This window comes from Neovison vison, chromosome 13 (genome assembly GCF_020171115.1).
Source record: "Neovison vison isolate M4711 chromosome 13, ASM_NN_V1, whole genome shotgun sequence".
Classification (NCBI taxonomy): Eukaryota; Metazoa; Chordata; class Mammalia; order Carnivora; family Mustelidae; genus Neogale; species Neogale vison.
Window position 1 is genome coordinate 73,305,685 of NC_058103.1, and position 14,024 is coordinate 73,319,708.

General features: G+C 54.4%; 1 protein-coding gene across 1 annotated transcript; it reads left to right on the forward strand.

The window, feature by feature from the left end:
* Positions 1-3,082: 3,082 nt before the first annotated feature.
* AJUBA (ajuba LIM protein) lies at positions 3,083-13,810 on the forward strand. Its single transcript, XM_044232444.1, has 8 exons — positions 3,083-4,428; positions 7,401-7,502; positions 9,180-9,247; positions 9,379-9,441; positions 10,138-10,268; positions 10,352-10,403; positions 11,135-11,203; positions 11,648-13,810. The coding sequence occupies exons 1-8, from the start codon at positions 3,393-3,395 to the stop codon at positions 11,771-11,773; spliced, it is 1,647 nt and encodes a 548-aa protein (XP_044088379.1). The 5' UTR covers positions 3,083-3,392; the 3' UTR covers positions 11,774-13,810.
* The last annotated feature ends 214 nt before the right edge of the window (positions 13,811-14,024 follow it).

Sequence of the window (14,024 nt, forward strand, 5' to 3'; positions counted from 1 at the left end):
ATACACACACACACACTTGCATACAAACTTTGTGCCTAATGAATGGAATATGAAGTAAAAATGGCTTTCTGTTCAGTCAGTCATACAACAAATACTGATTACTTCCTAGGTGTCAGGTACTGTGTTAGGTGTTGTGGGTACCCTGTGGAGCAGGTCAGATGCTGATTAGAGGTTTCATTATCTAATCAGGGAGCCAGGCAGTTAAGTATACAGTGAAATGAACTGTGATAAGGGTGATGATGGGGGAGTGTAAGGGGCAGCGGCAGCAGACAGCAGGGCTGGCTGACCTACTCTGGGGGTCTGGAAAGGCTTCTCAGAGAGTGGCGCTTAGACTGGCACCTGAAAGATCACGGTGAGGCGTGAACCAGAGGGGAAGGGTAGGCCGGGAGTCTTCCAAACAAGGGAATAGCAAGGACGAAAGTCCAGAGGCAAGAGAGAGCACAGAGGAGTTGCCATCATCCTGCAGAACAGTTTGAGGAGGGGCTGGTGCATAGAGAAGCTGGAGAGACACACAGACCTCGTCTAGTTCGAAGGCATTCAAGGGTGTCTGGCAGGGAAATGAGATGATCAGTTTTGTGTTTGAGAAGAATCCCTTGTCCTCGGTAGGAGATGGATGGCAGGGAGAAACCCAGGCCTGGGTGTGGGGCTGCTGGGGGGTATTCTGCAGTGGCTCAGGAGAGGAAACGGCTGGTCAGAAAGTGATGGTGAGAGGAGGACAGGTTTGGAAGTTATTTAAGAAGCTGAACTGAGAGGATTTGGTGACTGACAGGCTTGGTGATGAGAGTTGGTTGGACCTTAGATGGAGGGAGGAGGACAGAAGGTTGGTGTTCCCGTTTCGGGCTTAAGCAGCTAAGTGCTTAATGGTGCCGTTTCTTCAGGGGATGCTGGAAGAGCCAGTTTCAGGAGGCAGGGAAGGTGAAGTCAGTTGAGAGTGTTGTATGCCTTTGAGACAGCTAAGTAGAGATGCTAGTGGTCGGCTGAGTTTTTAAATCTAAGAAAGTCTGGGCTAAGGGGCACCTCGCTGGCCCAGTCAATGGAGCATGCAACTCTCGATCTCAGGGTCACGAGTTCAAGCCCCAGGCTGGGTGTAGAGCTTCCTTATAAAAGAAAAAATGTCTGGGAGCCATCCGTGTACACAGTTCATAATTCATGTCTTGAGGAGGGAGAACAAGGCCTTGGAGCTCCCGGCTCTAGTTGAGACTATGGAACAGTTACCCTGAGGTCCTAAGCACTCTGGAGCATGCCTTCAGTGCCTCCTTCTGCCCCTTCACTTGTCTCTGGTTCTTGTTATTCCCTGAAAACACAGGTGGTTGGTCCCAGCTGTGCCCATTGCTGCCACCACCAACTCCCACAGGGGTTTCCTTTAAAGGCTTCTCAACTTTTCCTAAGGTTCACTCTCCCATCCCCACTCCAAAGTGGGAAAGCTTCCAAATATAAGAGGCTTTGTGGATATTTTGGTTGTAAGTATTAGGAAGGAAGAATCCAAGTTCTCTCCCCATCTGGAGACAGGAAAGGAGGGAGATGTCACTCACAGCGGGTTCTGGATGCAACCTGATAGCTCCCCTCTGTTACTAATGCTTTCAGTGTTCCCTGCTTCTAGTCTGATACTGAACTCTCCTCTGGATCAGAGAAAAGCTGTAGGCCTGACAGGGAAAGAGAGAGGCTGGTTCTCCAGAGAGATGAGGTCAGGGAGACAATGCAGCTAGGACAAAGAAGCCAAATAGTTTGTGCCAAATTAATTTCCCCAAAGATATTAACTTCCTTTGCTTCCCCATTCCCTAAGGCTACACTAAGATTAGGAAAGGTGTTCAAAATGTTGAAATGAAAATAATATGCATGATTTGTTTGCATATAATTTTCATGCTCGTTTACTATCTAAATACAAAGGAATCATTTCCTTCCCCATTCTACCTCCTCTGCCCCTTGCCCCTGATATGCTAGTCAGGGCAAAATCAGTTGCACTGGTATTTAATTAGACATGTTTAGCTTCAGCCACCTTTTCTTCCTTTCCTTATTCTTCATTTTTCCAGTACGTTCAACACTAGAAGCCTTCTCTTTCCCTTTTCCACCCTGATCATTTTCACTTGCTAGATCGTCTAAATGACATTTCTTTTCTTCCTTTTTAATGCTTACCCTTTATCACAATCTCCTGTGGGCCCACCATCGGGGAGGGGTCCGTTAGCCCTAACACCAGGCCTCCCATCCCCCTTGCCTGAGAGAGTTGCTAAAAATCTCTCTTCCCAACACCAGGGGGTGTCTTCTAGTCCTCTATCCGTTCTACCGGGACGGTAGAGGAGTCCCAACCCTCTTCCTCACTCTTTTTGCATAGACACCAAAGTTCCTTCCCTCCCTACCGTCGCAGAGCTTTGGGTTCAGAAAGTGGTGTTCTTTTATTGCAGTCTATCTGTTGGGCTCTCATTCTGTCTGGACTTGGACAAATTTGCCTTTTTCTCAGTCTGCTCATCCTTCGGTCTGCGCACCACCCACGATTTCCTCCCTTTGCTCCAGCTCCCCCTTTCTTTCGCTACCTGTCTTCCACCACCTCTCTACGTGGGCTTCCTCGCCCTTCTGGGCTCTTCCCATACGTGTCTCTGACCTCTTTATGTATCTACCTTTCTCCCTGCCCCCCTCTTTATGGGTCTCATTACTTCTGTGCCGGTCTCTCTTCATCTCTCCCACAGTCCCCACAGTAGGAACAAAGTCACGATGTTTGCGCAGAACATGCCTAGCGTCGCCCCGTCCGGGACCGCGACATTCCACCGTGCCCCTCCGCGCATTCCAACTGCAAACAAAGAGTTCCTTTCCCCCCTCCCCCACTTTTCCCGGTCCCACTTCCTGAGAGATGTAGTAGCAGCTGCCCAAACTGCCCCTCGGCCTCCCTTCGTCTCCGGTCGTTGGGTCTCCACCTCCAGGGACAGTTAGCACCAGCACCACCCTCCCCCTCCGGGGCACTAGAGATCCCTGCGCAGGCACCCCCGTTCCTCTCGCACACAGCGCTCCGCCCCTCCCGGAAAGTAGATCCGGCCAGGCAGACAAAAGTTTGGGAGAGAAGTTCGGACTGTGCTGAGTGTGAGAGCGAGGGGGGCGGGGGCCGGGGAGAGTGGGGCGGCTGGGCGAGTGGACGCGTGAACAGACTGACCTGCGGATGGGACAGCCGCGGCCCTAGGCCCTTCTAGCCCCGCTTAACCCCTGATGCGCGGGGGGAAGCAGCCCCTCTCGCTGGGGGATGCTGCGGGATTCCCGGTGCCGGGCATCTGGGCCGCCCGCTAACCCCCTGTGCCTACCCCGTGCCCCCGGGGAACCGGAGTCCGGCCGCTGGAAAAGAGAAGCGGCTGCCGAGAAGCTGCAGGGTGCCCGGCGGGGAGGGGGCTGGAGGCCCCAGGCCCGAGGGCATGGAGCGGTTAGGGGAGAAAGCCAGTCGCCTGCTGGAGAAGTTAAGGCTCTCCGACTCCGGCAGCGCCAAGTTCGGCCGCAGAAAGGGTGAATCTAGCCGGTCTGGGTCTGATGGGACCCCCGGGCCGGGCAAGGGGCGCCTGAGTGGGTTGGGGGGGCCTAGGAAATCAGGGCCCCGTGGAGCTACTGGGGGACCTGGGGATGAGCCTTTGGAGCCAGACCGGGAGCAGGGCCCCCTGGACGCTGAGCGGAACCCGCGCGGCTCCTTTGAGGCGCAGCGCTACGAAGGCTCCTTCCCCGGGGGGCCGCCTCCCACCCGGGCCTTGCCTCTACCTCAGTCATTGCCCCCCGACTTTCGGCTGGAGACCACGGCCCCAGCTCTAAGCCCACGCTCCAGTTTCGCCAGTAGCTCAGCCAGCGACGCCAGCAAGCCGTCCAGCCCCCGGGGTAGCCTGCTGCTGGACGGGGCGGGGGCAGGCGGAGCCGGAGGTAGTCGACCCTGCAGCAATCGCACCAGCGGCATCAGCATGGGCTACGACCAGCGCCACGGCAGCCCCCTGCCCGCCGGGCCCTGTCTGTTTGGCCCACCCTTGGCTGGGGCTCCAGCGGGGTATTCCCCTGGAGGGGTGCCGTCCGCCTACCCGGAGCTCCACGCCGCCCTGGACCGATTGTGTGCTCACCGGCCCGCGGGGTTCGGCTGCCAGGAAAGCCGCCACTCCTATCCCCCGGCCCTGGGCAGCCCCGGAGCTCTAGCCGGGGCCGGAGTGGGAGCGGCAGGGCCCTTGGAGAGACGCGGGGCGCAACCCGGACGACACTCAGTGACCGGCTACGGGGACTGCGCCGCGGGCGCCCGATACCAGGATGAGCTAACAGCGTTGCTGCGCCTGACGGTGGGCACGGGTGGGCGAGAAGCCGGCGCCCGCGGGGAACCCTCGGGGATTGAGCCGTCGGGTCTCGAGGAACCGTCAGGTCCTTTCGTTCCAGAGGCCGCCCGGGCCCGGATGCGGGAGCCGGAGGCCAGAGAGGATTACTTCGGTGAGTGAAAGAAATGGTTAGGGACGGGACAGGACGGGACCCATCACCGCCTTCCTTTCCTCACTGCCCCGACGGCCCAAATTGCCGGCGCCGGGAAGTCGGAGGCGGAGACGCGGAGCTAGAAGAGAGGCAAGAGGGATTTCCCCTTCCCACCAGGTCTCAAATGGACCGTGGGCTCCTTATTCCTGCTACATTCAACCCCCCGATTATCTCGTGAGTCCCAGTCGAAGCTTTGGAGCCTCCGTTTTTCGCGGTAGGAGGCCTCGTGGGGAGGGGACCAAGTGGGGAGTGAGAGCATCTCCCCATCCTGCTCCCCCCTTGGCGGCGGTGCCCCGGCAGGCTTCTGCGCGCCGCGCCCCTACCCGGGCCCAAGCTCCGCCCGCAGGAATTCGGGGAATGCGCGGGTGGGGGGCGGGGCGGGCGGGCCGCGTGCGTGCCGGCTCCTGCCCGGGCGCTCCAGGTGCCCGCGGGCGGGGCTGGCCGCGCGGCGCGGGGCGGAGGGTGGGGTGAGGTGGGGCGGGGGGTGGGGTGCTGCTTGCTAACACGCGCGGAGCTGTGGCCGCGGTCGGGGAAGTGGAGCCGAGGAGAGAGGGTGAAGCTCTCGGGGACGGAAAGCAGTGACCCTGCTGTTGGCTTGTCCGTGTCATGCTGGCTTGTTGGGTGCCTGAGCATTTAAGCAGAGACCTGGTGGTGGTCTCTTCTATTTACCCCATCCTCCGGGGGAGTCAGGGCAGAAGCCATGACCACCTGGACACCAGCATCCCTAGCAGGTTAACGATCCTGTGTAACTGCCAGAAATAACCTGGCCTTCGGTTTGGGCCACAACCTGCTCGGAATTCAGGCTAGAAACAGCACGTTAGTTTCTGCCTCTGTTAAGAAAACCTGGTCGCTCTGTCTCCCACACGCAATTACCTTTAAGGAGTCTTTTTTTTTTTTTTTTAAGATTTTATTTATTTTTTTGACACAGAGAGCGAGAACACAAGCAAGGGGAATGGGAGAGGGAGTGGGGATCCCGAGCCCGATGTGGGGCTCCATCCCAGGTACTTGAGATCATCACGGAGCCAAAGGCAGAGGCTTAACGACTGAGCCACCCAGGCACCCCACGGTTAAGGAGTTTTGATTGATTATATGCTCACCTACCAGGGGATATTAGGATCTTGAAGGATCTTTTTAGCCAAGACCCACAGCCACCAATTTGTTACAGAAAGAAATGCTAATGCAGTGGGAAGAAAAACAATGGAAGGCCTTGGGCTTATCCTCTCCTTTCCCATCATCCATGTTCCTGCCCTGGACCTCGTGCCCTAGACCACCTCTATGGCTAGAAATGTGGACAGGGAGAGGAACCTAGCCGGGGAGGGCAGATTGAGGCAGAAGTTGAGAGGTAGCAGGGCTGCAGGCTTAAAGGGCCCTTCCTTCCCCGGGTCAACCCCTATCCTCCCATCCTAATAGAGGAAAGCCTAGAGTAGATGATGCTTTGGTTAAGGGAGACTGAGTGACAGGATCCCTTTAGCAGTTTCTTTTGGAGCCCATAAGAAGTGGCGGTTGAGGGGAAGGAAGTCTCTTGGGCCAAGCCATCAGAGTGAGAAGGAAGAAAGGAGCTTGGACAGAGTGCAATAAAAGGGCAGGGAGAACCTAGGCGTGGATATGCTGGGTTAGTGGAGGCCAGGCAGGCATGCCTGAGCAGTTTTGCGCCTGTCTTCCCATAATGTCCAAGGCTTCCTAGAGAAATGGTTCTGATGGGCCCCCCCTGGCATGGCAATCTTGGTTCACTCTTTTGGGCATTTTGACCCCAGAAGTAGAGGCTGCTTCTCCCCGAGAGTTAGGTTGTCTCCTCTGACAGAATTCCCAGCCTGACTATATACCCTTCTACTCTGGCCCCTAGTTCGGGGCCCTCTTCCTTGGCTACAGCCTTGCCCAGCTGCCAGAGGGTGGGAACAGGACAGGCCTGGGCCCATCAGTCACTGCAGCTGCTGCACGGGCTCTGAAGCCCCTGGGCAAAGACTGGGATGGGCCCCAGCAGGCAAGGAGTATGGCAGTGTGCCGAGGGGGAGAGGTGGGGCGGGTGAGGCGGGCCCCGTTGGGATCTGCTCCCCAAAGATAGGCCCTAGCCCTCACTCATGGGCCTGGAATTGGGGAGTGGAGGGAGGAAAGAACACACCCAGGAAAGGAGGGTGCCAGAGCCAGGTGTATGTATTTGGCAGGGGTGGGAGGCTGTCAGGGAAGAGCAGTTCAGCTCTATCCATCCCATGATAGATTTCAGGGAGACCTTAGGGATTCTGTCACCCTTCCCCCACCTTCCCGTGCAACCTCCAGTCTCTGAAACACACCCTACATTCTTAGCAGCCACCTCCCCACAGGAGTCATGCTCACATGGTCCGCTCTGCCCAGGGCCCTCTGCTGAGCCATATCCTTCTTTCCATCCTTGGAAGCCTGGAGGTGTGGAGCAGTAAGAAGTCATTTTGTAGCTATATGGCAGCTCCTTTTACAGATGGGGAAACTGAGGTCCCAGAGAGGCTGTCTAGACCTGGCCTGCTCTCTCTGGGAGTCTGCTTCTGGGCCATTATGGACTGGCATCTCTCTTTGTCCTAACACAGTGCAACAGGGGTCATACCCTTGCCTGTTAGTCTTGTCTCCCTGACAGAATCTGCACATTTGAAAGTCAAGGATCATATCTTTGACTCTCTCCGATTTTGCATAGTATCAGGCACTATATTTTTGCTAGGCACAAAATAGATGCTAAGAAAATATCTGTTGATTAATCAGTAAACAATGATGGGCCTGCTCAGCCAAGACCTTGCCGCATCCCATTTCTTGTTCTCCTCTCTTCCCAGGAGAGAGCCCGTTGAAAGGAAGGCTGAGACTGGTGGTCCTCTGGAACAATCGGGAAAGAGCAGTCAAGAAAAATCCCAAATCCCTGTTTTGAGCTGGGGGTGTGTGGGATATGATGCTGACAACTTCTTCTCTCCCCACAGGCACCTGTATTAAATGCAACAAAGGCATCTATGGGCAGAGCAACGCCTGCAAGGCCCTGGACAGCCTCTACCACACCCAGTGCTTTGTCTGCTGCTCCTGTGGTGAGTGTATCCCCTAGGCCTTGTGCAGGGGGCGGGCTGAGGCCTCAAGCATGTCCCACAAGCATACACCCTCAGAAATGCCTAGGGAAAGCAGAGCTTGTGCCTCTTTGGGTCTGTCCCACGCCATGTGTCTGGATGCCCACTGTTGCCCGTCTTCCCTCCTCTGCTATACCTGGCTCTCCAGCCCCCATGTTGCGTCTGCGTTCTGGAGTCAGCCCTCCCTTCCTCCATTGAGCCTCTTTTCCTCCTCTCTGTTCCTCCCTCTTTCTTCTGCTTCCTTGCTTGCCCAGCCTGGACTCCAGCCCAGCCTCGGCCTCTCCTTGGTGGGGTTTGGTCCTGGACAGTCTGAGTTGCCTGGGGCGACAGTGAAAGACTGGAATGTGGGAAGGGTGGGGGTGGGCTGGGGGAGTGGGGAGCCATGGGGGGCGGAGAGAGGGGTTTTCTCTTGGCTGGTCAGAGTTCAGCCACCTCACTGGAGTGCAGGCCACAGGGCCATGCCAAGCTGATGACATCACGCTCCAGGAATGCCCGCCACTGTTAGCTCAGGAGGCCCGCCTTGGGGGGGGGTGTGCTCCCAGCAGCCTTAACTCCCCAGCCCTTCCCTCACCTCCCTCATTACCCCTCCCCACTGCTTGCCCACTCTTGATTCCTTTGCTAAACCTTTAATCTCTTATCTCTGCCTATCTGACTCCAGCACTCAGCTTTTCTGTGCCCCTACTCCAGCCACCACCACCACTGCCAGCCCCCACCTCTGCCTGATTCTCTTGGGTTCATCCATCTGTCTGTCTTGTGTATAGGGCCTTTTCTGGGTGTGTCTCTTTCCCTCTCTGTATCCCTGCCATGTCTCCTGAGTCTCTAAGTCAGCTTTTCCAAACTTCTGGTAGGAGGTAGAAGAGATTTTGATCAGAAGAGGGCAGAGGAGGTGGCCAACTCGCCCCCTTCTCCACCTTGGGTCTCACTCCTCCCCTCTCCCTGACAATTTAGACACTTTGGAGCAGTTCCTAAGTGTTGGTCACATGCCTTGTCTGCTCACAGAAGATCCTGGATTCTCTGGGTTTCTCTGAGCTTGTGGGAGCTGCCTTGTGCAGCGGGAAAGGGAACTGACTTTGCTTCTGAGAAGAGCACTTTGTCCCCAACAGTAATGCCAATATTTCCTGTCCTCTGCTGAGCCTGTCCCTGGAAGAAGACAGACAGGGCTAGGATAGCAGGAAGGCTATACACAGGCAAAGAGGCCCCTAGGTTGAAAAGTCCCAGAGGGCAAGGCCTATAATAATGCAACCACCTCCATGGGCATTGTACAGTACCTTATTCCCAGCTCCTTTACCTTGTACCCCAGCCTGGGGTTGGGTCCCCCAACCCCCACCCCTGGGTGACTCCCTGTGCCCTGGAGAGGAAGGCATTCATTGAGGGAGGGCAGGATCTTAGAAAACTGTTGAGGTAACTGGAGGAACAGTGAGCAGAGGAGAGGGGAAGTTTGCAGGAATGAGACCTAAGTAAATTGGAATCACATCAGATGGGATTTTTGTGTAGAGAGGGAGGACACAGAGCAGTGAGGAGCACTGGCACTAAGGTCCAGATTAAATACGTCATCCTACATTGGAGAGCAGTGTCCCCGAGGCGGGGACGCCCTGTATGTGGACACTGGGGTGGCTCCAGTCTCTTGTCTGCTGCTCCTAGGGCGAACTTTGCGCTGCAAGGCTTTCTACAGCGTCAATGGCTCCGTGTACTGTGAGGAAGATTATCTGGTGAGTGAAGGGTCCCCTGGGCCTGGAATTGGCTCTCATACCGGGACCTTTCTTGGTGGCCCATTGGGGTTGCACCCATCAGGTCCTTCTCAGCTTGTAATATCCTCCCTTGGTTCTTTCTTTCTCCCTAGTTTTCAGGGTTTCAGGAGGCAGCTGAGAAATGCTGTGTCTGTGGTCACTTGATCTTGGAGAAGGTAAGCAAAGTGTCTTCAACTGCGACTCTCTGTGAGCCTGAGTGACTGAGGGGTAGAACCAGGGGCTAAGTGGGTACTGAGAAAAGGGGGAGGGAGGAACTCCATCACTGCGAGTGGCTTTCTTCCCATTCTTCCCCAGAGCAGCTATTTGTAGTGCCTTCCCTCTGTTGGTTGGGTCAGTACCCCTAATCCTGCCATCCCCACAGCCTCTGTGATCTGGTCCCTGCCTATTCCTGCAGTCACAGCCAAGCTAGGAGTGTGGGTTCCCAGGTCTTAATCCCCTTCCTACTACTGGCTGGGATCAGTTAGAACTCAGGGTTGTTGTTTTTCCGTAAGCAAGGGGAATAGGATTAGAGCAGTGGTCAAGCCTAGCAGATCACCTGGGAAGAAGTAAAGAAAATAACCAGTGCCTGGGTTGTCATTGGAGACTGTGATGAAAACCTCTGGGGTGAGGCCCAGGCATTGATGGGTTTTACAAGCTCCCTGGGTGAGAACCACTGGCCTGGATGCTCTCTAAGACTGTGTTCAATGTTTCTGCCTCTATTTTAAGCATCCTCTGGGCCCCTCAGATTACAGAGCATTGTTCTGGGAGGAGAGCAGGGAGTTGGAGGAGTTTGGGGGGCTTCAAGGAGCACAATGGGTAGCTGGAGAATGAGACTGGAGGGAGACTAATTGTTTTCCCACCCCGTGAGCCAGATCCTGCAGGCTGTGGGGAAGTCCTACCACCCGGGCTGCTTCCGGTGCATTGTTTGCAACAAGTGTCTGGACGGCATCCCCTTCACCGTGGACTTCTCCAACCAGGTGTACTGCGTCACTGACTACCACAAGTGAGTCTACCCCCTGGGGGTGTGGTGTGGGACTGGCCTCAGGGTTCCCCAGCTTCAACTGGTCTCTGCCCTCTCTTCTTCAGAAATTACGCTCCTAAATGTGCAGCCTGCGGCCAACCCATCCTCCCCTCAGAGGTCAGTATGCCGGGGTTCTCTTGTGGGGCAGCCAATGCCGCTGCCCCTGGGAAGGGGGTGGGGACATATGGGCCCAGCTTCCCGCGGGAGGTGGTGGTGCTGAGGAATGTGCTCTGCGAAGATTCCCGTGTGACTCTGCTCTCAGGGTCACCACCCTGACCCTGACATCCGGGCCTGGACATTTCTGACAGCCTCACTGGGCCCAGGCTTCATCCAGTCTGTCCCAGACCATAGGAGGAAGCTTTTCTTTGAGATCAGAGTCAGCAGATCCCAGATGGGGCTAGAAAAAGGTGGGAAGAATCCTCAGGGCTGGTAGGAAGATGTCAGCAATGATTTATTCTGTGTGTGCTACGTGTTGGCCTGGGGAGAGAATCTGAAAGCCAATAAGGAACCAGACCCTACTGGAACTCCTTGTCCCCAGCTTAGCTTACTTTACTTAGACTGCCGGCCCCTTTTCCCTCCCCACAGCTCGGAGAGGTAGGTAAGGCCAGAGCTGCTGGACAGAGGGAAGACTGAGAGGACAGGCCTTCCTGGAGGCAGTATCAAGGAAGGGGAGGGGGGAAAGTTCTAGTAGGATTTCCAAAGGCCATCTGAAAGCTACAGGTGATTGCAGAGAGTTCTTCCTGGAGGCCTTTGAATGATCTTCGCATTGGGCTGGGAAGGGGCCCAGGGGAGGGCAGAACTGGGGTTGTCATTCTACACTCATCCCTTGGGGGCCTGCATCATTTCAGGGCTGTGAAGACATTGTGAGGGTGATATCCATGGACCGAGATTATCACTTTGAGTGCTACCACTGTGAGGTGAGTGTGAGGAGCCAGGGCTCCTGGAGGAGAACTGGAGAGGGAATGGGGCTGGGGAGGAGGCATGTCCCTGGACTGCTCAAGTCTGTGGGAGCGGTCTACAGCGTGGAAACCAGGACCCATCTCCAGTATCTCTGCCCTCCTTCATCCACTCTGTCTGGTCCTGGGTGTTTAGTCCTTTCTGCATCTGGCTTTCCCCAAGGCGAGCCTGAACTGCGGACTCCTGGTAACCACTGCAAATGGGAGTCTGCCTCATTATTTCCGCTGTAGCAGCGACACCTGCTGTCCAGCTGAGGTATTTTCTCGGGCTTCTACTCGGAGGCCATCGCCTCCAACCAGCCCCACCATTCTTCCAGTCTACTAGGGGGCTGGTGTGGATCAGCACAGTCTCCCAACGTGTCCCAGTGCCCGGGCGGAGGTGAACTAGGTGTCCTTCTTCCCTAGGACTGCCGGATGCAGCTGAGTGATGAGGAAGGCTGCTGCTGCTTCCCTCTGGATGGGCACTTACTCTGCCACGGCTGTCACATGCAGCGGCTCAGTACCCGACAGCCCCCTGCCAGTTATATCTGAACTGCGGTCTGTGCTGCTGCCTTTGCTGCCCCTGGCAAATCCCTCTGGCCAGAGGGCCCCTTTGAGGCCAGCCGAGGCAAGGAACGCACTCCCAGGCCAGGCAGAAGAGTCCTCTGGGGAGGGCCCCAGGGGCCAGAGACCCAAAGATACAACATTCCAGATGGACTATGGAGAAGGAAACTTCCAATTGCCATGGGGGGGCGGGTGTGACTGGCTTTCTTTCCATGTGCGCAGCCTGTGCTGTAGCATATACTCAGGCATGCACAGGCAGGTTCCAGGACTTTCTAAAGGTCTGATTCTAGTCCGTTTCTCTAGTACCATTTATGCATAAGCCAAACAATGTTCTGGCTTTGGGTTAGAGAAAGAGAGGACACCATGAACATGCCTCACTCTGGCACCCCTCACGTGGGTCAGATACGAGGTCAGCAGGTTCTTACCACAATGTCTTATCTCTGTATCTGGATGAAGAAGTGGAAACTGGACCTTATTAACAACTCATTAGTTGTTTCTTGGCCACCTTCTCTCTAAGGACCAGGAGAGCTGCTCAGCCCCGTGAAGGAAGGGGGGTAGCTCGTGTGGACCTGCTGTCTGTGTTGCCTGTGTCTCAGGGACTCACGTGGGCCTGGGAAGGCTGGGTGGGTGGCTGTCCTGGGTTCCTCTTCTCCTCAGCTTGGGGGACGTGACAAGAGAGTCTTTGGGGGTAGAGGGCCAGGCGTGCCATGCAGGGAGCCTCAGGCCCAGCCACGCACCCAGGTGCAGGTGCATGGAGACTTCCAGCCCACTGTGTACACAAGCACACTCAGACACACACTCGCTCTCTCACTCCCTTCTTCTCAGGTCACTGTCACCCACATTCCCTCATAGTCGCTCACCGCTCCAGACCTGCCACCCTGCAGAGGGATCTAGGGTTCCAACCAGTGCAGCTCCCAAGCCCTGAAGTTCCAGGGAGCCAGAGGGGCAACACACTTTGACATGGTTCTAATCCACTTGGCTAAAATTGGTCCCTTCAAGCCAATCCAAGACTTACTTACTTTCAGTTTACTTTACCAGTTTTTTGTGGGGTTTTTTTTTTTAATGGTTTTATTGAAAATCCGGGGACAGGACCTATGGGCAGAAAGAGCTGCGAAAGTTTACGTCACTTAATGACAAGTTTGCCAAAAGTGCGGTTCCCTTTGGGGTGTTTTTACAGCCATTTAGTGTTGTGGGTTTTTTTTAATATTTTGGGTGTTCTAAGAATTTTTATCTATTCATCCAACAGTAGTTCTGAATCATTGTCAACAAAATAAATTTATCAAATTTGCAGCACTTTGTAAATGATATTTTTTCCTAAGTTTATGGAAAACGTTACCTATGTTATCTACTTTTCAGACACCTTTCGAAAAAGTTTAAAGTAGCTAGCAATAAATATAATTGGCACAGACATTTTGTGTATCATTTTTTGTGTTTCTTAATATTCCTTTACAAATTAGATACCTTGGAAAAGTTAATGGAGCTTTTATGATTTTGGTGCTTTGGCCTAACTTCTACATTCCTACTATAAAAAATGCCCATAAATTCTAAACAATTGAACAAGCATGTAGCATAATCAGTTGACTAACACTTAAAAGATTACACAGACAAGAACAATAAAAAGTGAAAGCATGAGTCTACTAAATCCTTTTGAAATGCTGCAGATTTGATAAATATTTATTTGAGACTAATTGTCTCTGGGTACTTGGTTTTAGGCAAATTAATCTGATAATCTTTGATCCTTAGTCTTCATTCTCTGTCACTTAGAGTTTCATCCTGGAAACGGTGACTCGTGGGAACAACAATCCCACGTTTAGGGGGTTTCTAAGGTGGCCTGTGTCAGCCAAGCTGGGGTCGCGGAGAAGAGGCCTGTGCATGAGGGTATGATCTAGAGAAAGAGCTCACATTCATACCACTGAGTACTGGAGGGGATGCACTTTTGGGTGAGATAAATGTTCTGAAACTGGATAAGTTGGTCTACAGCTGGGATTTCTTCTGAATTATTATTATTAAATAAGTGAATACAAAGACCGTGACTGGGCAGTTTTCTCACCAGGCCACTCCAGGCCTGGGAAATCCAGGCAAGCACATACAGCCTTATATCCACCCTTTCTTTGACTCTTGGGGGACTTGTTCCATTCCAACGCGGCGTTTCTATCTCTGACTTCAGCCTCGCATCTGTTGCTGACTGGCTGATTCCTTTCTGGGTCTATGCTCATCTATGCAAGCCCTGGAGCTTCCC